The sequence below is a fragment of the Arachis ipaensis genome, chromosome B7 (assembly GCF_059453495.1).
Source record: "Arachis ipaensis isolate K30076 ecotype BB chromosome B7, ASM5945349v1, whole genome shotgun sequence".
Taxonomy (NCBI): Eukaryota; Viridiplantae; Streptophyta; class Magnoliopsida; order Fabales; family Fabaceae; genus Arachis; species Arachis ipaensis.
The window spans coordinates 37,503,126-37,526,790 of record NC_142442.1 but is presented as its reverse complement, the minus strand read 5'-3'; the positions used below and the strand labels follow the sequence as shown (position 1 = coordinate 37,526,790).

At 36.4% G+C, this 23,665-nt stretch overlaps 1 protein-coding gene and 1 pseudogene across 1 annotated transcript; one reads left to right on the top strand and one right to left on the bottom strand.

Annotated features, from left to right (window-relative positions):
• Positions 1-10,074: 10,074 nt before the first annotated feature.
• Positions 10,075-11,224, top strand: LOC148550868 (uncharacterized; annotated as a pseudogene).
• A 1,079-nt stretch (positions 11,225-12,303) lies between these two features.
• Positions 12,304-12,925, bottom strand: LOC110265031 (uncharacterized). Its single transcript, XM_021107771.2, has 2 exons — positions 12,725-12,925; positions 12,304-12,597 (listed from the first exon to the last, which is right to left on the bottom strand). The coding sequence occupies exons 1-2, from the start codon at positions 12,923-12,925 to the stop codon at positions 12,304-12,306; spliced, it is 495 nt and encodes a 164-aa protein (XP_020963430.1).
• Between the last annotated feature and the right edge of the window lie 10,740 nt (positions 12,926-23,665).

Sequence of the window (23,665 nt, the reverse complement as noted above, 5' to 3'; positions counted from 1 at the left end):
TTAAAAACTATTAAAAATATAATAAAATTAATTAAAATATACTAAAAACATACTAAAAACAATGCCAAAAAGCGTATAGATTATCCGCTCATCACAATACCAAACTTAAATTGTTGCTTGTCCCCAAGCAACTAAAAATCAAATAGGATCAAAAGAAGAGAATATACAATGAATCCCAAAAACATCTATGAAGATCAGTATTAATTAGATGAGTGGGGCTTTTAGCTTTTTGCTTCTGAACAGTTTTGACATCTCACTTTATCCCTTGAAGTTCAGAATGATTGGCTTCTATAGGAACTCAGAATCCAGATAGTGTTATTGATTTTCCTAGTTAAGTATGTTGATTCTTGAACACAGCTACTTTATGAGTCTTGGCCGTGACCCTAAGCACTTTGTTTTCCAGTATTACCACCGGATACATAAATGCCACAGACACATAACTGGGTGAACCTTTTCAGATTGTGACTCAGCTTTGCTAGAGTCCCCAATTAGAGGTGTCCAAAGCTCTTAAGCACACTCTTTTTGCTTTGGACCACGACTTTAACCGCTCAGTCTCAAGTTTTCACTTGACACCTTCACGCCACAAGCACATGGTTAGGGACAGCTTGGTTTAGCCGCTTAGGCCAGGATTTTATTCCTGTGGGCCCTCCTATCCACTGATGCTCAAAGCCTTGGATCCTTTTTATCACCCTTGCCTTTTGGTTTAAAGGGGTATTGGCTTTATCTGCTTGCTTTTTCTTTTTCTTTCTTCTTTTTTTTTCGCATATATCCTTTTTTTTTCTGCAAGCTTTTCACTGCTTTTTCTTGCTTCAAGAATCAATTTTATGATTTTTCAGATCATCAGATAACATTTCTCCTTTTCCTTTCATTCTTTCAAGAGCCAACAATTTTAACATTCATAAACAATCAAATTCAAAAATATGCACTGTTCAAGCATTCATTCAGAAAAACAATAGTATTGCCACCACCTCAAGATAATTAAACTGTTTTAAAATTTGAAATTCATGCACTTCTTTTTCTTTCTCAATTAAAAACATTTTTCATTTAACAAAGGTGATGGATTCATTTTCATAGCTTTAAGGCATAGACACTAATGATCATGTAATAAAGACACAAATATAAATAAACATAAAGCATAATTTTCGAAAAACAGGAAAATAAAGAACGGGTCCACCTTAGTGATGGCGGCTTGTTCTTCCTCTTGAAGATCTTATGGAGTGCTTGAGCTCCTCAATGTCTCGTCCTTGCCTTTGTTGCTCCTCTCTCATGGTTCTTTGATCTTCTCAAATTTCATGGATGAGGATGGAATGCTCTTGGTGCTCCACCCTTAGTTGTCCCATGTTGGAACTTAAATTCTCCTAGGGAGGTGTTGATTTGCTCCCAATAGTTTTGTGGAGGAAGATGCATCCCTTGAGGTATCTCAGGGATTTCATGATGAGGAATTTCCTCATGCTCTTGATGAGGTTCTCTTGTTTTCTCCATCCTTTTCTTAGTGATGGGTTTGTCCTCATCAATGAGGATGTCTTCCTCTATGTCAATTCCAACCGAATTACAAAGGTGACAAATGAGATGAGGGAAGGCTAACCTTGCCAAAGGAGAGGACTTGTCCGCTACCTTGTAGAGTTCTTGGGATATAACCTCATGAACTTCCACTTCCTCTCCAATCATGATGCTATGTATCATGATAGCCCGGTCTATAGTAGCTTCGGACCGGTTGCTAGTGGGAATGATTGAGCGTTAGATGAACTCCAACCATCCCCTAGCCACGGGCTTGAGGTCATGCCTTCTTAGTTGAACCGGCTTCCTTCTTGAATCTCTCTTCCATTGAGCGCCCTCTTCACATATGTCCATGAGGACTTGGTCCAACCTTTGATCAAAGTTGACCCTTCTAGTGTAGGGGTGTGCATCTCCTTGCATCATAGGCAAGTTGAACGCCAACCTTACATTTTCCGGACTAAAATCTAAGTATTTCCCCCGAACCATTGTAAGCCAATTCTTAGGGTCTGGGTTCACACTTTGATCATGGTTCTTGGTGATCCATGCATTGGCATAGAACTCTTGAACCATTAAGATCCCGACTTGTTGAATGGGGTTGGTGAGAACTTCCCAACCTCTTCTTCGGATCTCATGTCGGATCTCTGGATATTCGCCATTTTTGAGCTTAAAAGGGGCCTCGGGGATTACTTTCTTCTTGGCCACAACTTCATAGAAGTGGTCTTGATGCACCCTTGAGAGGAATTTCTCCATCTCCCATGACTCGGAGGTGGAAGCTTTTGCCTTCCCTTTCCTCTTTCTAGAGGTTTCTCCGGCCTTTGGTGCCATAAATGGTTATGAAAAAACAAAAAGATTTAGCTTTTACCACACCAAACTTAGAAGGTTTGCTCGTCCTCGAGCAAAAGAGGAAAGAAGAGAGTAGAAGAAGAAGAAATAGAGGAGATGGAGTGGGCTTTGTATTTCGGCCAAGGGGGAAAAGTGGTGTTTAGGTTGTGTGAAAATGAAGGAGTGAATATGGGTTTATATAGGAGTGAGAGGGGGGGTGTATTGTTCGGCCATTAAGGGTGGGTTTGGGAGGGCAAGTGGTTTGGATTTGAATGGTGAGGTAGGTGGGGTTTTATGAAGGATGGATGTGAGTGGTGAAGAGAATGGTGGGATTTGATAGGTGAGGGGTTTTTGGGGAAGAGGTATTGAGGTGATTGGTGAATGGGTGAAGAAGAGAGAGAAATGTGGGGTAGGTGGGGATCCTGTGGGATCCACAGATCCTGAGGTGTCAAGGATTTCTCATCCCTGCACCAAGTGGCGTGCAAAACGCCCCTTGTTGCCAATCCTGGCGTTAAATGCCAGGCTGCTGCCCATTTCTGGCGTTTAACGCCAGCTTCTTGCCCATTCCTGGCATTAAACGCCCAGAATGGTACCAGACTGGGCGTTTAACGCCCATTCTGCTACCTTTACTGGCGTTTAAACGCCAGTAACTGTCTCCTCCAGGGTGTTCTATTTTTCATTCTGTTTTTCACTTTGTTTTTGCTTTTTCAATTGTTTTTGTGACTTCACATGATCATCAACCTACATAAAACATAAAATAACAATAGAAAATAGAAAATTATCATAGAATAGTAACGATTGGGTTACCTCCCAACAAGCGCTTCTTTAATGTCAATAGCTTGACCGTGGGCTCTCATGGAGCCTCACAGATGTTCAGAGTAATGTTGGAACCTCCCAACACCAAACTTAGAGTTTGACTGTGGGGGCTCTGTTTGACTCTGTATTGAGAGAAGCTCTTCATGCTTCCTCTCCATGGTTACAGAGGGATATCCTTGAGCTTTAAACACAAGGGAGTCTTCATTCACTTGAATGATCAATTCTCCTCTATCAACATCAATCACAGCCTTTGCTGTGGCTAGGAAGGGTCTGCCAAGGATGATGGATTCATCCATACACTTCCCAGTCTCTAGGATTATGAAATCAGCAGAGATGTAATGGTCTTCAACCTTTACCAAGACATCCTCTACAAGTCCATAAGCCTGTTTCTTTGAATTGTCTGCCATCTCCAGTGAGATTCTTACAGCTTGTACCTCAATGATCCCTAGCTTCTTCATTACAGAGAGAGGCATGAGGTTTATACTTGATCCTAGGTCACACAGAGCCTTCTCAAAGGTCATGGTGCCTATGGTACAAGGAATTGAGAACTTTCCAGGGTCTATCTCTTTTGAGGTAATCTCTGCCTAGTCAAGTCATCCAGTTCTTTGATGAGCAATGGAGGTTCATTCTCCCAAATCTCATTACCAAATAGCTTGGCATTTAGCTTCATGATTGCTCTAAGGTGCTTAGCAGCTTGCTCTTCAGTAACATCTTCATCCTCTTCAAAGGATGAATACTCATCAGAGCTCATGAATGGCAAAAGTAAATTCAATGGGATCTCTATGGTCTCAGTGTGAGCCTCAGATTCCTATGGTTCTTCATTAGGGAACTCCATGGAGGTCAGTGGGCATCCATTGAGGTCTTCCTCAGTGGGAATCACTGCCTCTTCCTCCTCTCCATGTTCGGCCATGTGAGATGTGGTTATGGCCTTGCACTCTCTCTTTGGATTCTCTTCTGTATTGCTTGGGAGAGTACTAGGAGGGAGTTCAGTAATTTTCTTACTCAGCTGACCCACTTGTGCCTCCAAATTTCTAATGGAGGATCTTGTTTCAGTCATGAAACTTTGAGTGATTTTGATTAGATCAGAGACTATGGTTGGTAAGTCAGAGTGGCTTTGCTTAGAGTTCTCTGTCTGTTGCTGAGAAGATGATGGAAAAGGCTTGCTATTGCTAAACCTGTTTCTTCCACTATTATTGTTGTTGAAACCTTGTTGGGGTCTCTGTTGATCCTTCTATGAGAGATTTGGATGATTTCTCCATGAAGGATTATAGGTGTTTCCATAGGGTTCTCCCATGTAATTCACCTCTTCCATTGCTGGGTTCTCAGGATCATAAGCTTCTTCTTCAGAGAAAGCTTCCTTAGTACTGCCTGTTGCTGCTTGCATTCCAGATAGACTCTGAGAAATTATATTGACTTATTGGGTCAATATTTTATTCTGAGCCAATATGGCATTCAGAGTATCAATCTCAAGAACTTCTTTCTTCTGAGTTGTCCCATTATTCACAGGGTTCCTTTCAGAAGTGTACATGAATTGGTTATTTGCAACTATTTCAATGAGTTCCTGAGCTTCTGCAGGTGTCTACTTCAGATGAAGAGATCCTCCAGCAGAGCTATCCAATGACATCTTGGATAGTTCAGACAGACCATCATAGAAAATACCTATGATGCTCCATTCAGAAAGCATGTCAGAAGGACATCTTCTGATCAGTTGCTTGTATCTTCCCCAAGCTTCATAGAGGGACTCACCTTCCTTCTGTCTGAAGGTTTGGACTTTCACTCTAAGCTTGCTCAATTTTTGAGGTTGAAAGAACTTTGCCAAGAAGGCATTGACTAGCTTTTCCCAAGAGTTCAGGCTTGCTTTAGGTTGTGAATCCAACCATGTCCTAGCTCTATCCCTTACAGCAAAAGGAAAAAGCATAAGTCTGTAGACTTCAGGGTCAACCCCATTGGTCTTGACAGTGTCACAGATTTGCAGGAATTCAGCTAAGAACTGATGAGGATCTTCCAATGGAAGTCCATGAAACTTGCAATTCTGTTGCATTAGAGAAACTAATTGAGGCTTAAGCTCAAAGTTGTTTGCTCCAATGGCAGGGATTGAGATGTTTCTCCCATAGAAGTCGGGAGTAGGTGCAGTAAAGTCACCAAGCACCTTCCTTGCATTGTTGGCATTGTTGTTTTTGGCTGCCATGGTTTCTTCTTCCTTGAAAAGCTCTGTTAGGCCCTCTAAAGAGAGATGTTCTTTAGCTTCTCTTAGCTTTCTTTTCAAGGTCCTTTCAGGTTCAGGATTAGCTTGAACAAGTATGTCTTTATCTTTGTTCCTGCTCATATGAAAGAGAAGAGAACAAGAAAGTAGGGAATCCTCTATGTCACAGTATAGAGATTCCTTGAGGTGTCAGAGAAAAAGAAGAATAGAAGGAGGAGGTAGATGGAAAAGAATTCGAACATATAAAAAAGGAGGGAGTTCGAATTGTACCTTGAGGAGGAGTGTTAGTCCTTTAAATAGAAGGATGTGAGAAGAGGGGAAGAATTTTTGAAAATTAAAGTAAAAGATTTTGAAATAATTAAAAGAAATTTTGAAAAATTGATTGATGATTTTCGAAAACTAAAATTGGGAAAGAAATTAAGTGATTTTTTGAAAAAGATTTTGAAAAAGAAAGTTTTTAAAATTAAAGTTGATTACTTGACTAATAAGAAATTAAAAGATATGATTCTAAAATTTAAAGTTTGATCCTTTCTTAATAGGCAAGTAACAACTTGAAAATTTTGAAGTAAATCTTGAATTGAAGCAAGGATTTTTGAAAATAGTAAAAATAAATATAAAATGGAAAGAAATTGATTTTGAAAGAGATATGATTGAAAAGATATGATTTGAAAAAGATTTGATTTTGAAAAATTATGAAAACTTGAAAAAAATGTGAATTAAAAACAAAATCTTCCCTCTAGTGTCATCCTGGCGTTAAACGCCCAGAATGGTGCCCATTCTGGTGTTTAACGCCCAATTCTCTACCTTTTTGGGCGTTAAACGCCCAGCCAGGTACCCTGGCTGGCGTTTAAACGCCAGTTTTCCTTCTTCACTGGGCGTTCTGAACGCCCAGCTTTTTCTGTTTGATTCCTCTACTGAATGTTCTGAATCTTTAATTCTTTGTATTATTGACTTGAAAAGACATAGTTTAAAAAATATTTTTGAATTTTTGATGATGGGAATCAATAAAAATGCAACTAAGATCAAATAAACAATGCATGTAAGACACCAAACTTAAAAGTTTGTATACTAAGGACTATAACAATGTAAAAATGCATGTAAGAAACAACAAAACATACAAAACAAGAGAATTTGAAGATCAGAGCAATGAAATCATCAAGAACAACTTGAAGATCAATGAAGAACAATATGTATAAATTCGAAAAATGCAAGAAGAAGAAAGTCATGCAATTGACACTAAACTTAAAAATTGATACTAGACTCAAACAAGAAACATAAAATATTTTTGATTTTTATGGTTTTATAAATTTTTTTGTGATTTTCGAAACTTATATGGAAAAGAAAATGAAGGGATTCAAAAGTTTTAATAAGAATTCCAGGAATCATGCAATGTTAGTCTAAAGCTTCAGTCTAAAAAATATTAGACATGTTTGGCCAAGCTTCAGTAGGACATTACATTCAGTAGCTAAATCGATGAGAATCAATCAGCTTTTGTGATGATAAGAACATCACCTTGAAACTCTAGAATTCATTCTTAAAAATTCTGAAAAGTACCTAATCTAAGCAATAAGATGAACCGTCAGTTATCCAAACTCGAACAATCCCCGGCAACGGCGCCAAAAACTTGGTGCACGAAATTGTGATCATCAACAATGGCGCCAAAGGACTTGGAGCTCTTAAACATGAATCACACTTTGTCACAATTCCGCACAACTAACCAGCAAGTGCACTGGGTCGTCCAAGTAATACCTTACGTGAGTAAGGGTCGATCCCACGGAGATTGTTGGCTTGAAGCAATCTATGGTTATCTTGTAAATCTCAGTCAGGCGGATTCAAATGGTTATGGAGTTTAAGGTGATGAAAATAAACATAAAATAAAGATAGAGATACTTATGTAATTCATTGGTGGATTTCAGATAAGCGTATGAAGATGCTTTGTTCCCCTTGAACCTCTGCTTTCCTATTGCCTTCTTCCAATCATTCATACTCCTTTCCATGGCAAGCTTTATGTTGGGCATCACCGTTGTCAATGGCTACTTCCCGTCCTCTCAGTGAAAACGTTCCAAATGCGCTGTCACCGCACAGCTAATCATCTGTCGGTTCTCGATCATGTCGGAATAGGATCCATTGATCCTTTTGCGTCTGTCACACGCCCCACAATCGCGAGTTTGAAGCTCGTCACAGCCATCCCTTCCCAGATCCTACTCAGAATACCACAGACAAGGTTTAGACGTTCCGAATCTCAGGAATGGCTGCCAATAATTCTAGCCTATACCACGAAGGTTCTAATCTTAGATTAGAAACCCAAGAGATACACATTCAAGCTTGTTTGCATGTAGAACGGAAGTGGTTGTCAGTCACACGTTCATAGGTGAGAATGGTGATGAGTGTCACATAATCATCACATTCATCATGTTCTTGGGTGCGAATGAATATCTTGGAGAGGAAATAGACTTGAGTTGAATAGAAAGACAATAGTACTTTGTATTAATTCATGAAGAACAGCAGAGCTCCACACCTTAATCTATGGTGTGTAGAAACTCCACCGTTGAAAATACATAAGAACAAGGTCTAGGCATGGCCAAATGGCCAGCCTCCAAACGTGTCTAAGATAGCATAAGACTTATCAAAGATGAAAATACAATAGTATAAGGTCCTATTTATAGAGAACTAGTAGCCTAGGGTTTACAGAAATCAGTAATTAATGCAGAAATCTTCTTCCGGGCCCACTTGGTGTGTGCTTGGGCTGAGCATTGAAGCTTCCATGTGTAGAGACTTTTCTTGGAGTTAAACGCCAGCTTTTGTGCCAGTTTGGGCGTTTAACTCCAGCTTTTGTGCCAGTTCTGGAGTTAAACGCCAGAATTCTTGAGCTGACTTGAAACGCCTGTTTGGGCCATAAAATCTCAGGTAAAGTATGGACTATTATATATTGCTGGAAAGCCCAGGATGTCTACTTTCCAACGCAATTGAGAGCGCACCAATTGGGCTTCTGTAGCTCCAGAAAATCCACTTTGAGTGCAGGGAGGTTAGAATCCAACAGCATCTACAGTCCTTTTTCAGCCTCTGAATCAGATTTTTGCTCATATCCCTCAATTTCAGCCAGAAAATACCTGAAATCACAGAAAAACACACAAACTCATAGTAAAATCCAGAAATATGATTTTTATTTAAAAACTAATAAAAATATAATAAAAAATAATTAAAATATACTAAAAACATACTAAAAACAATGCCAAAAAGCGTATAGATTATCCGCTCATCAACCACCACCTAGTGGTTTACCCCGAGAAAGAAGAGCTGCCGAGAATGAGCTTCCTGAGAGTAATCCTCGAGAAGCTGAAGCTGTGAATGAACCCACAGAGGAGACCAATGCTGATGATGTTGCTGATCTGAATGAAGGTTCTGATTTTGGAGAACCTTTTGTGGATGAGCAAAGGGCAGATGAACCTGTTACAGAAAACCCAACAGGTAAATTTGATTTTTTTTAGTTAGAGGCTATGTGAATAAAAATTTCATCAATTCTCATGTATCTCAAATGACTATGCAATAGATAATGTAACACAAACAAGTGAGAGGAACAATGCAAGAAGAAAACATCCAAGGCCTCAACCGTCTGGGCAAAGAATTGTACCTGGAAAGGAGGATGAAGCACCAAGGGTAGAGGTGGCTAACCCGAATAGAGAAGATGGCGATAGTGAACCTGAGATGTACCAATATGAATCTGAAGAACTCTGTAGCCCTCCTGCATCTGATGATGAAGAGGAACCTGTATTTCCTCAACATAATCCCAACACGCCATATGGAAAAATAACTCTGGAGTTGAATATGGAGTTCGAGACCATGGACCAGTTCAAAGCATCAGTGCAGAAGTACAACATACAAATTGGGAGACAGGTATTCTACCTTAGGAATGAGAAGAAGAGGTGTAGGGTGATCTGCTATGATCCAGACTGCCCTTGGTTGTGCTATTGTGCCAGGACCAACTACCCAGCATCCTTTCAGATAAAGACATTTGTGGACGAGCATACGTGCCCCAGGAGCAACAAGAGTAAATCAGTTTCATGTGCTTGGGTTGCTGAGGAACTAGTCCCAAAGCTCAGGATCCATCCCAACATACTGCAAAGGGAGGCACAGGAGTGGTTTAAAGTTGAGTATGACATTTCAATCAACGAGAGGATGATGTATAGGGCTATCGACAAAGCCAAAGAAGTTATTGAGGAAACAGAGAAAGATCAATACCTAAGGCTCAGAGACTACCTTAACGAAATCATCAAGGCTAATCCTGGTTCAAGAGCCAACATGGGGACTACTCCACAGCCAGAGGGGTTGCCTAGGTTTAGGAACTTGTACATCTGTTTGGCTGCCTGTAAAAATGGCTTTAAAGCAGGGTGTAGACCATTTATAGTTTTGGATGGGACGTTTTTGAAAGGTTACTTTGGAGGGCAATTACTAACAGCCGTTGGTCAGGACGTGAACAATCAGCTGTTTCCAATAGCATATGGGGTTGTTGATGCAGAAACAAGGGAAAATTGGAGATTCTTTCTGGAGGAGTTACACCAAGACATTGGGGACTACAATGAGAATGGCTGGGTTTTTATGTCAGACCAACAAAAGGTGATGTGCATTATGTTCATGTTTTTTGAGTTCTTGTATGTTTCTGTAAATTACTTTTGAAATGTCTCCTAATTATTTGTGTTGTATGCATATGTGGAGAAATTCCAGCTTTACAGGACGTGATGCCAAGGGTGAAGCACAGATTCTGTTGTATGCATATGTGGAGAAATCTGAACAAGAGATGGAAGAATAAGGAACTTAAGACAGCATTTTGGCAATGTGCAAAAGCAACTACTGATCAAGAATTTAATGATGCAATGGGAGTTGTGAAACGGATCAACAAACAAGCATGGGAGTATTTGTCAAAATTTGAACAAGAACAGTGGTCGAGATCAAAGTTTTCAGACTGGCCAAAGGTAGACAGTTTGACAAGCAACAACTATGAGTCATTTAACTCAACAATTGTGGTCTTCGGGGAAGAGCATTTTGACAATGCTTGAGGAGCTTAGGTTCTACATCATGAAGACAATGGCAACTCACAAGGACTCACTGATGGCTTATACTGGACAGATAGCCCCTGTACAAGTTAGTAGGTTAGAGAAAGAAAAAAGACAAGCCAATTACTGAGAAGCACAATGGTGTGGTGATGATGAGCACAACCAATTTGAAGTAACAAAGTGGCAACATAGAGTGAGAGTCAATACACGAGAGAGGACATGCTCATGCAGAAAATGGCAGCTCACTGGACTACCATGCTGTCATGGAATTGCAGCAATCCAAAGAAAGAATGAGAAGCCTGAAGACTATGTCCATCATAAGCTCACCATTGAGGCATATAATAGGACTTACATGTTTCACATTAGCAGCATACCGAGTCAGGAGTACTGGGAGCATCACGAAGGGCTGCCATGTCTGTCCCCTCCATACAAGAGGCCTATTGGCAGACCTACAAAGAAGAGGAGAAAGGATAGCACTGAGCAAAGTTCTGGAAGCCAATACAAGGCCAAGAGAAGATACGGACAGATAACATGCCAAACCTGCAAAAGGGTGAGCAAAACAAAAACCATTATTAATATGTATTTACTTTACATTTTATTTCCTAGCTGTAACTTTATTAATGCTGATTTTTCTTACTCATGTGCTTTTTGTAAGGCTGGACATAATAGCAGAAATTGTCCTGAAAAAGGAAATGGAACAGCAGCTGAAGAACCAGATCTTGATGAGGAAGAAGCTAGGGAGCAAGAAGCTAACTGGGAGGAGACCATGGAGGCTGCACACGTTGCACATGTTGCAGATGAGGAAGACCTCACTCAAAACCATCCACAAAGTTAGCCTAATCAGGTAAAGAATGTGATTTATTTAACCTTATTGTTCCAAACTATTGGATCTATTTCCATAGAAGATTTGTTTTCATGAATGGACAAAATGATGCAGAATAACATCAATGATGGCAACACTACAACAAATGCTTCACCCCCTAATGTAGCCACCATACCAGTAGCAACTAACTTGGTTGGTCCAACAGCTACTTTAGAACCAGCACCAGCACCAAAGAGGAGAGGCAGGCCATCTTTTGTAAGGGGCAAACCAGTTCTACCAAGAGGAAGAGGCAGCACCACTCGAAAAGGACTGGCAACCACTACAACACATCCAACTCCAGCACAAAATGCAGCAGCTGCACCATCACCCTTTGCTCAACCTAGGGTTGTCAGGCCTGATGTTGGGTCTAGATCCCAAATTCCCGCATCTCCATCCAATGTTGGGTCATTGCCTCAAGGTCCATTACTTAGGCCCACTCTTCAGGCCCAACCTATAGCTCCATTTAGGCCACCAACTGTGATTAGGGAGACCATGGCAGCAGCAAGCCCAGCCACACAGAGCAGGTTCACAGGCTTCATGTCCACCCCATCCTTGAAGAAGAAAAAGCCATCCGGACCACCACCATTAAAGCCATCAACAAATGACAAGAAATGAGCTGAGATTCTTGGGTTTTTTAGTCTGTTGTTATTTGTATTTTGGACAGGATTTAGTTAACATGCACCCAACTGCCATTATGGCATGTAAGTGCTAACCTAGTGTTTCTGTGTTTTGTTACTGTCATTTTGGGTCTGTAGCAGTTACTATGAACATGTGTCATTTTGGTAGTCTTATTTGGGGCCTGAACTTTGTTACTCTAAATAGTTAATGGTTATAACTTGATGTTATTTTGGTGTTTTATTCAGATTCTGTTCACAAAACTATTTTACATGGCTTACATATACTCCATATATGTTGCTCAAATCACAACAACAATAACTCAATCAAAGCACAAGAAGAACACATCATACATTAATTCATCTCAATTACAATGAGGACAAGATTACAAAATTCCAAAGTCTCACTGTTATACTATTATACTGTGCAATGTCTATCTACTTAGCCAAACTAAACATAATCAAAGCCACATTTAACCCAATCAAAATACACATAAAAATTAGGCACAACTCAACCCTCTTCAGATTCTCCTTCATGTCATTCACCACAGAAAGTACCATCATCATCTTTTGAATTTCCTGGCCATCCCCACAGTCGACATTGATTCTGCCTTTCTTTTTGGGTTCTGATTTGCCCAGCATATTACTGTTCTCTGAAGAAACTTCTCCTTCCACACATTCCGCTTGTATTTCATCCAACCATTGGAAATACCCGTAACGCATTTGTGTGTTCTAGCACAACATGAAAATTTCAAAGATCAGAGAACAATCGAATACTAAAACTGAATAAGAACAGACGACAAACCAAGAAGGGATATTATTCTACTTCCTCACATATTCATCACAATTCCAACCTTACCTTCCACATAGGGCAGCGTAGAAACCATCTATCAGGGTTGCTACTTGTCTTTGACTTCAACGGAACCACTGGAAGGGGACAAAAGCAACAGCCATCGTAAGTTTTGCTCACAATACCCGAAGCACCATCCACGTCGAAGGCTTGCATCGATGACTGCCTTCTCAGCGTTGCAGCTTTTCCACGACCCCTTGCTGTGTGCATCTTCCAATCTTGGATCCCCTCCTGTGAATGAACGAATAGAGAGCTTGTTAATTTGGGATTAGGGCAAAGTTCTGATTTGGGGCAAAATGAAATCCAATTGATCTAATTTTCACCTAGGCTAACAAATCAATTAATTAGAAATTACAACTCAAATAAAACATAATTTGTCAGCAAAATCCGGTGTCCAGGTAAGCATTGTCCTCACCAGAACTTTGGTCTGGCAAGCTTATGGACACGTTTGTCAGGTTTTAAAATTAACCAGGTACCATTTTATCGATTACAATAGTCAGGTATCACAATGTCAGCGTTTCAATCTTTCGGATACTAATTTGGTCATTACCTCTTTTTTTACATGATCTCTATTATATCACTGTAGTTGAGCGATTAATCTTTCAATTAGAAACATATGCTACCTTCTATATTGTATACAAATTAAGTAGTCTGCATAAACAACTAAAGCTAAGATTTCTATTTCGTCAAATTCATTCATGTTATCTACAAATATTTGAAATATATATATAAACAACGTGTAGACACCAAAAGAAAAAAAGCAACGAGTTTAAATACAATCAAAATATAAATTTTAACAGAATCAACGTTTTTAAATACAAACAAATATATATAATTGATTATATATATATATATATATATATATATATATATATATATATATATATATATATATATACGATGAAGCACGTCTATGGAAAGAGAAGGAGAGCAATAATTTAAAATTTGAATGTGATATTATCTAGGTGCAATACATATAAAATAAAATAGAAATAAATATCTTATTTTAGGTTTAGAGTGTATTCTATTCTACTCTATTTATATTTTATATATAACACATATTTTATAAAAATTAGGTATATAATAAAAAGAATTAATTTCTACATACAAATGATTTTGCTCTACAAGTCTTACAAGTCCTCTAATTGATGTTACGCTCAAACGCACTTGTTATGCACGTATGTTTCACGCGCCTCTAATAGATTCTTAACTCAATTAACGCGCGAATATATAACTTCCTTTTTTGAAAGGATTTCGTTTCCTTTTTCGAATTTCTCGCCAAATAGGGTTTTTTGGACGAAAATTTCAAACGAAATTTATTCTGTCCAAATAACTTTTTCATTTCGGACAAATTTGAGACAAATGTTAAACAATTTTTAGTGGAGATATTGGAATAATATATTCTGTCCTAAATTTGTCTAAATTTTGTCCCAAATTTTGGCGCCAAAATTTTTTTAGATGGCGCCAAAATTTTCATACAGATTATCAACACATTTTGGACAAAAACTATAATTCGTCCGTATTCCATCTGAATATGCGCAATAACTTTAGACGAATTTGGGACGCATTTTGAAAAATGTTAATTCTATCCCAAATTTGTCTATAATTAGTCTTAAATAGGGGTGTCAATGGGGCGGGGTGGGGGCGGGGGATGCCTCCGTGCTCCCCGTCCCCGCCCTCAAATTTTGTCCCCGTCCCTGCCCCATTCCCCGCCATAGGGGAATAATTGCTTCCATCCCATTCCCCACGTTCCCCGTGTTCTCCGCGGGTCCCCATTCCCCATCTGCTTATGCTGAACATTTATATAAAAATTACTATAAAAAATTTAAAAAAATATAAAAAAAAAACCACAAAATGTCAAAACAACACACAAACATACATATCACAAACATACATATCTTATCCAAGATTACAACTTACAAATAAAGAAATATAAAATCAAGTGATCATAGTTCATAAAACGAAATTTTAAAATACAACATACATTCTTAAAAAAAGCCATAAAATAAAGTCTTCAGCTTCCAACAAACAATTCCATGTTCTCTGTTAAAATACAACACAAACATGAATATGTTAACATACATCATAAACAAGAAATCCATATAATTAATAAGAATTTAACATAATAAAAAAATAATTACCTAAACTCTTAAATCTCCATATCCATCATATAGTCCCAAGAAATTGGAATTTTCGACCCTGATTTACCTATATTATATCAACCAACAATTTACGAGAGTTAAATTTAACATGAAATTGAACTTTAATACGAAATAAAATTTGATGTTATGGATTACATTATTACATACACATGCAGTAACAGTTTATAGAGCTTGTGTTTTGGTCTTTTTGTGAAGTCAGATTGCTTATTTTACATCCCTTAGGTAATCAATATTCTAAGGATCTCACTTAGTATTTTTTGTTTTTCATCATCTCATTTTGGCCAGCTAACCTTTTAACCATTTCCAACTTCATCTAATCAATCCAAATGCCAAGATAGCTTAATTTTGAGGAACCACTGGGAACAATATATTCCAATTTCAGAATTACAAGAAAAAAAAAAAACCTATAGAGAAAATAATTAAAGACAAAACGTCCCCAAAAAAAAGATCTGTGCTCTAACTTGGATTAAAACATAATTTCAAATTACTAATTACATCACTCTCAAGGATTGAAACTTATGTATTACTTTCTTCCAACCACATGCAATCAATCACATTTTGCACTGCAAGGGAAATTACTAGTCTGCAAAATTAAGCTAGTTTTCAATAGAAAATCCAAAACTGAAGTAGAACCATTCATCTTCTAAACCTGCAACAACCTCAAACTCTTTAAATCCTTCCAAACATTTGTAAAAGGCCCTAGATTCCACTTAGTGAATCCTAATTACAATCAAAACTCATAACTAACAGTTACTACAACAAACAGAGAACCTAAAACTTGAGGCTTGAAACACACTTAATCATTGTACTAAAGTAGCTCAACCAATAAATTAAGCACAATAAGAAGGTGAATCAGCTTTATGTTTAGTCGATTCATGTATCACCGTTTTGGGTTATAATTCAATATATAAATGGTGCAGCAAATCAGAATTTTTCATTCTACAAAATATAAATTATTAATACAGAATAGCATAGCATAAACTCATCAACAGGCAATAGCTAATAAAATCAGAATTCAGAATTAATGGAAAATAAAAAAAATTAAAGTATGAAAAAAATAAAAAAATAACCACCAATTATCAGAAATTCATAGAATTCATGAAAAAAAAAGTAAAAACCTAAACTGAAATTCCAAAATACAAGAAGAAAAGGAGAGAGTAGTGAATCTTACCAGGGATAAGAAAGAAATGGCTGAAGAGGTCAGAAACGCCGGTGAATAGAAGAGCGGCGAAGACGGGAAGAGAGCGAACGGAATAGGGCGCACGGGGCGGTGCGGTAATGATGCAGTGTGGGCCGGCTGAAACAGACAGTGACGAGTAGGGGTGTCGATGGTGGTCGGAGGTTGCTGGCTGGGACGACGGAGAGAATACAGAGGAAGGGTGCAGAGAGAGACGAAGGGTTTCGCGAGGAGAGGAGCACTGTTGAACAACAAATGCGGCGCTCTATGTTGGAAGTGGGAAGTGGGAACTGGGAAGAGGAGTAGGGTTAACTTTTCTATATATATATGCAAAGTGAAATTACTTAAAAACCAAAATAAAAATTAAATTCATAAAGATATTTAAATAATTTACTATATTCGGGGATTGTGGAGAATACGGGGATGGGGACGGGAATCCCCGCTTGGGTCCCCGCATCTGCTTCGGGGGAATTTTGTCCCCCATCCCCGTCGCCGCAGGAAAAATTCTCCGCTATCGGGGCCTCATTCGGGGCGGTCCCCGCGGAGATCCCCGCTTCTTGGGGATTTTTGACACCCCTAATCTTAAATGCTTTTACTATAACTAACCCTTCGAAGTAGACAAAATTTTTTCTCACAAATTTGGGGCGAAAATAGCATCATTTGTAAAATCAGTTTGAAAGTTCATCAATTTTCAAACAGATTTCAAATATTTATTGAAAACTTTTAAAATTTAGTATAAAAATATTATTTATATTTTAAATTAGTCTATGATTTGTCCCAAATATTTTTACTATTCCAAAATAAAGTTTTTTTTCCTAAAATAACCTTAATTATATATAACTTATAAAAAGGTACAGTTTTTGTTTGCACCTTTCAATTCCAAAACCTCTTAATCAAAATATGAAATAATCATCATACCAATTAACATCTTATTTATTATTATACATATTTTTAAAAATTGGATTAATAGGTACGATAGAGCTTATTTATGCAGGCTTTTTTTATATAAATAAGTAAATAAAATATATTAATTCCCATAATACGCATGCAGAGAAAGCTTTACGAAAATGCGCAGGGCCATTGTTCGCAAAGCACCCGCGAAATGGATTTAGTCGTCATCTCAGGAGGGGCGCACGAATTGAAACTTCTGGTGGGGAAAGCTATTGTATGCTTGGTGCCAACGAAATGGGTACTTTTGGTGGGGCTACCATCAAATTTAGTTGGTTTATTTTTAAAATATATTTTTTAATATTAAAAAATTATTTAATTTTTTATTAAGTTAATAATTATTTTTATATAATATCAAATATGAAATAAATTACATTCTTAAAATAATTAATTGAATCATTATAGATCAACAATTAAAATATAAGACTAGTAAATTAATCTATTATTCACCATAACTCTTTTAATTCAGGTAATACGTACTCAATACTAAATAAAAAATTTAACAAATATACTTATCCAATCCTAAATTTTAGAACTAAATTGATTATATTTTTATTAGTTTTTTTTATATCATTGTATATTATATTTTTTTTTAGTTAAACTTGGAAGACTCTATCTTTTTATTTTTTTTATATATTCTATCTTCTTATTTTTTTTATTCTTTTATTTTTATTATATTTAATATTAAATTTCTTATACAAATTTTTATATACCATCTTATATTTAATTTTGATTTTTTTAGTTACCTCATATTATTTTTTAATTTATTTTTTTAATTATTTACATTATAATAATTCAAAATTTAAATATTTTAAAATTATTATTAGATATAATTTTTTATAAATATCTATCTTTTAAATATCAATATTCTATTCTATAACTTATTGAATATATTTTTGTTGTAATTTTATCCTTTCTAATTTGATATTAAAAATTAGATATAATTTTAATTTTAAAAAATTTGCTATACATAGTTATTTCAATGCCACTTATTATTTACTTTGCGCCAAAAATAAAAATTTTATCAAAACCGCCTTTTAGGTTCAGGAAATTTTAGTTTTTGAGTGCCTTCTCCCTTGTATCACAGCAACATACCTAGGTTAACTTGCCAAAAACCAAACCTTCTATCAGAATTGTCTTTTAGTTTCACCGTTTCGTGGTCAGTTCTTCATCTCCTTCTCCCTCCTTCTGCGTTCTCTGCCTTCGGTCTGTGGTTGCCGCTTGTGCTTCGCGCTCCTTCTGCGTGCTCTGCCTCTGTCTGTGCGTTGCCGCTAGTGGTTGGCCGCTCTTGCTCTGCCTCCTGTCTCTGGTCTCAGACATCCACCACTCCAGCCTCCAATCTCGCACCTTAAACCACCTCCACCATCGTCAATCGCAATCCCAGGTACCAGCCTTCACTTCTGAACAACCGCTCTGCCTCCTGCATGTGTTCGCCTCCGTCGGCCTCAGAACCCGCGCCCCTGCCAGCCTCAGACACTGCCCCTTTGCTAGATTGTTCGTGCCTCCTCTTCTCTTTGTGCGTCCTCTGCAAGGTTCTAATTTTTGTGAACAGTATTTGTTACTCAGCTTTGTTCTTTTTCTCTGTCTTTGCTTCAAGAACCCTAGTCATCACCTCAAGTTCTCTCTTTGCTCTGCTTTCCAGTCTATTTTCTTTAATTAGTTAGTTAGTTAGAATTTTCATGTTGTTAATGGATTTAAGTGGTTAAGATAGGTTAGGATTAGTTTATTAGATCTTTGTTAACTTGTAAATGTTGGATTATGGCTTTTATGAGTTAAATGCTGCTGAAAATTGCTTGATTATGCTAAATTTCTGAATTGCACACCACATGTTTGATTGAATGCCTATGTGATGCTTTGTATTCGATTTATATGTTGTAGCTATTTAAAGATTAAATGGCTTAAACACTAATAAATTTCCTGAAATTTGCTGTAGTAGAAATCTAAGAATAATGGCTTAAAACCCCTCGTATTTTCCGGTGTCATCACTCATCACCGAATCTCAATAACATAAGACCCATGAGGTTTCACTAGTAAAGAGCAAATCTCAATTTAGATGAGTGAATTATAAGTAACAAATTTATTCCCAGCAAAATATTATTATTCTCCCTTTTGACTAATAGTGAGTCTTAAACTTATTAATATGATGGAATTTGTTTTTCTATTAATATTTAATAGTAGATTACTAGATTTAGTTTGAGGTTTAAGAAATGTTATGTATTTATTATTAAGGCTTTTATTGGCCAATCTGCTGAACAAGTTCTGATGCTGCTACAAATTTTTCATAAGAACTTTTAACTTAAAATTCACATGTCTTTGACAAACATGGCTAATAGTTTCAATCTGTGTCACTGTTCTAAATCCTTCTTTGATTTGTGCTTGTATTATGTCCCTAACATTTTGAATTAATCAACATGATTATAGAAAGAAAGAAAGAAAGAAATACTAACCATTACTAAGAAAAAAATTTGATCAATATTTTCTCGTGCTAATTAGCTTTTTAGAATGGAAATTTTGAATTACAAGTGGTTTATAAAGTCTTTCATTAATAGCCAATAGGACACAAATGCAGCAAATACAATTTTTCAATCTAAGTGGACCAGCAGCTCAATGCAAAAGTGGTGCTTGTGCTCAATTTCTAATTTTTATTAGGAAGAATGGAATAAGGATAACCGATTTCGATAAGTTATCTGCTTAATGATTAACTTCAATTTTAATAAAGTCATGTTGGTTACTTTACTAGTTGTGATTACATTTTGTTTTGCCAATTCTAATATTATGTTCTAAAACTGATCACATAATAAATTATTTGAATTTGGTTGGCTTTTCTCCAAAAATTTGAGGAGTTCAGAACTTAAGAATTTTTTCATGTTTAACAATACAAGCTAACAAAAACAGTGCACTTGTTTTTCTTACCTAGGTTCAAAGTCCTTCAAAAATACAATTTTCAATGATTCATTCAATCTATTTATTTGTGAATATAATTATATTGATTTGCTCTTAAAATTTGTTACTTATAATTCACTCATCTAATTCATTCAATCTATTCTCATATTTTTTGCTTATCTTTCAGTCCTCTTTTTAAAAATTCAATCAGTGGCCTTTCTGCTTCAGACAAGACATTCCTTAGGGTGTGTATGCTTGTAAGTAAGATTTAAGAGAAGAGAGGGAAGAAGGCTTATACTTCCCCCGACAATTTCCATTTAATTACTTTTAGAGTTCACTCAAAGTGGAGATTTCATAACCCAACATCAGTCTATTTTAAACTCCCAAACAAGTGCCATGTTAATCCTAGTATAATTCATCTTACCCTTAACCTACCTCTCTTTTCCTCATAACTCCCAAACACACTTCATGTCTTAATAATAACAGAGAAAAAGAATTATGCAATTTGTACTTACACTTCTGAGAAAGTCATTGTATGTGATGCTAGTTTGTTCTTCTTCTTTTATTGTTTTCAAAAATAATTTTCACTATATGTTAGTATTTGTTCATGGCATATTTAGTTGTGATTAAAATTAATTGGTTTTGTAGGGCGAATTTAAAAAGCGAAAGATAGAACTTTCTCAAGTAGCTTTATCCTTGGATAATGAGGGAGATGTTGAGGCATCTAAGGAAGGCCTAGATATACCAGATGATTACACTATTTTGAATGAAGTTGTGACAAAGGAGAAAAAGAAAGCTGCTTTTGGTTTAGGTTCTTTTGGTTTAGATCTCTATTCAAAGTTGGATTCCAGAAATTGCTCAGAGACATCCAAAGACAATCTAAATATTGAGCAAGAACTTCACATGTGAAAAAAAAGGCAAAGGAGCAAGAAATGATCAATGAAGAGCAAAATGTTAAGTTGAATGATGCTGAGCATAAGTTAAAGGATCAAGGACGTCAACTAAAAGCTCAACAGAAAAGAATTGGTTCTACTGAAAAGACACTTCATGCTTTGTATAAAAAGTTGAATCTCCCACTTCCTTCAACCATGTCTGTCCTTGTGGATGATGAGCTTGGGACATGCTCTAGTGATGATGAGGATGATAACATGAGTGATTGATGTTTGAAGTATATATTTTTTCTGATTTAGATTAAGGAATTTTTAGGTGTATTAGTTAGTACATTTTATTTTATTCATGATATTTGACCTTTTTAAAGACTTTTTTTTATTTGTTTTAGTTTAATTATTTTTTTATTTTAGTTTGATTACATTTATTTACAAGTATTTTAATAATAAATATTTTTTAATCTTTTTATGGTAATTGGCTTTTTCATGACTTGATTATGTGTTTATAATTTCGATGATGTAATATGAAAAAATGATTATGATGGTCTTAATATAGAAAGCAAATCGAATACAATTTATTTTATAAAATATTTATATATTAAATAGCAAATTATTTTGTATGAAAATTATTTGAAATATTATATTAAATTTGTAGAAAATTTGTGCGAAAATAATTTTTTGTTTTGTATGAAATTTGTTTCAAATACGTAAATTCATGTAAATTAAATTTGTCTGAAATTTAATTGAAAAGAAATATTTGATTTGTCTAAAATTTGTTCGAAAAAAATTTGTTATATTTGACTAAATTCATTAGAAATTTGTCTGAAATAAAGTATATTTTTTGTTTGAAATTTGTTTGAAATACGTTGTCTTTATGTTGGCTAATCTGTCTAAAATTCGTCTAAAATACATCATAATAGTTAGAAATCTAGCAGATAAATGCCTATTCGAAATTTGTCACAAAATCGTCTGAAAAAAATTTTGGACAAAATTTCAGACAAAATGTAAATTAGCAACAAGGCTTTTTGGGACAAAAAAAATTCGTCCCAATTTTGTTTGAAAAAAAAATTTGTCTCTAATTTGTTCGAAATTTATTTTAATTTCGTCTCAAAATTCGTCCGAAAAAGCCCCATTTTTAGTAGTGTTCTCTATTCAATCTCTTTCGTGAGTTTCTCTTTGCATTCTCCTTCAGATTAATTCCTTGATTTATGTGCTTTTCTCTCTCTGTTCTCTTTGTTATTCTCGATTTCCATTATTTTTTTACATCAAGCTCTGAAATCATTTTTGAAGATAATGGATGATTCAACTTTAGATTGTCAGCTGAACCAGAGCGAAGTAGATTTCGAAATTGAATCCAATAAAGTTCCTGAGGTGTGATTTAGTTTTAGTTAGTAATTGAATTTGAATTTGAATCTGTAACTCCTTAATTACCCTAAGTCTTACCTCATGCCATAAAGCAAAGGTTAATCAGAAGTCACGACAATTCTAAGGCTTATACATAAATATATATAGAAGGAATAACAATTCTAGAAGCCCGATGAAGAAATAAGCTCAAAAACTAAGATACAAAAGCACAAAATATTCACACGAAGCTACAAACTTAAGGCACAAGATATAGATACCAGATAACAAGATAAAAGTATATAAGAGAATATAATAGTCATAAGGATCTAGCCGCCACCCGCGGAGTTTAAGCCGGCTAGTTATATACAAACAAACAGAGTTTTGAAAGTAAAACAGCTTATACAAAATATCACTCTCAAAGTAAGCCTCTAAGGCAAAAGTAAATACAAAAGTGAGAGTACTAATAAAAATAAAGCAAAGGACTTCAAAATAGGATAAAGGTCCTTCGCTCTGTCACCATCAAGAAACTCACCGAGGTGGGTTGCGACCTGCATCTGAAAAACAACAACGAAGTATGGAATGAGAACCGGAGGTTCTCAGTATGGTAACAGTACCCAGTAATGTAAGATATAAGACCCCGGGATGCCAGAGGCAATCCTAGAGCTTCATATCAACACAAGATTCAAGCTTAAAGCATAACTAAAATTAAAACTATAACTTTAAAACTTAACATTTATAAAATAGGGTAAACTATCTTATGGGATTTCTAACTATCAGATCACCGCTGTCCCACAGCCTTCACTAGCCTAACTGCCAGGCGATCCCATCGCCACCGCCTACCGAGCCTCATCAATCCCAGTAGAAAGCACAAATAATTACATTTAAGTAATACACAAGAAATAATCAAGTATAGCAAGTAAATCAAGAAGCAATTAGGCATGTTATACAAGTAGGCATAGTATGTAAGTAGACAAAGCAAGCAACTACATAGAAAATGCACATGATGAATGTCTGCCCTATTGGCTGTGATATCACATTGTTGGTTCAACTGCCAATCCGAGACATCTCTATGGAGACGTTGCCCTTCGGTATCATAATGGGAATCTCCGAGATATCGTGCCCGGAACACGGTCCAGGATATAGTACCTGCACACTCTAGTGATCCGAAGAGATGCGAGCGGGATACTCTTGCCACGGACCTCACATCTCAACGTAAGCGGGACTAACCACTGCCCTTACGCCACCGCCGCGACCTCGACAGGCGAGATCCAACCGCCATCCCTGCCAGGCGCATAGCATTCAACAATCTCAGTTTTAGAAAATGTTACACCAGTGGTTTCAAAAATCATTTTATTCAGTACTCAGTAGTTCACCACTTTCACACTTCATTATCAGTAATCACCAATACAATACTCTGCCTTCTCACTCAACCAAATCCGTCCTCATTACTCTAAAAACCTAAGCCTCCATTTTCTAAATATTTTTGCAATAAAATACCTAATTAATTTCACCTAGAGCCTTCTATATGTTTTGACACCTAAGAACAAGC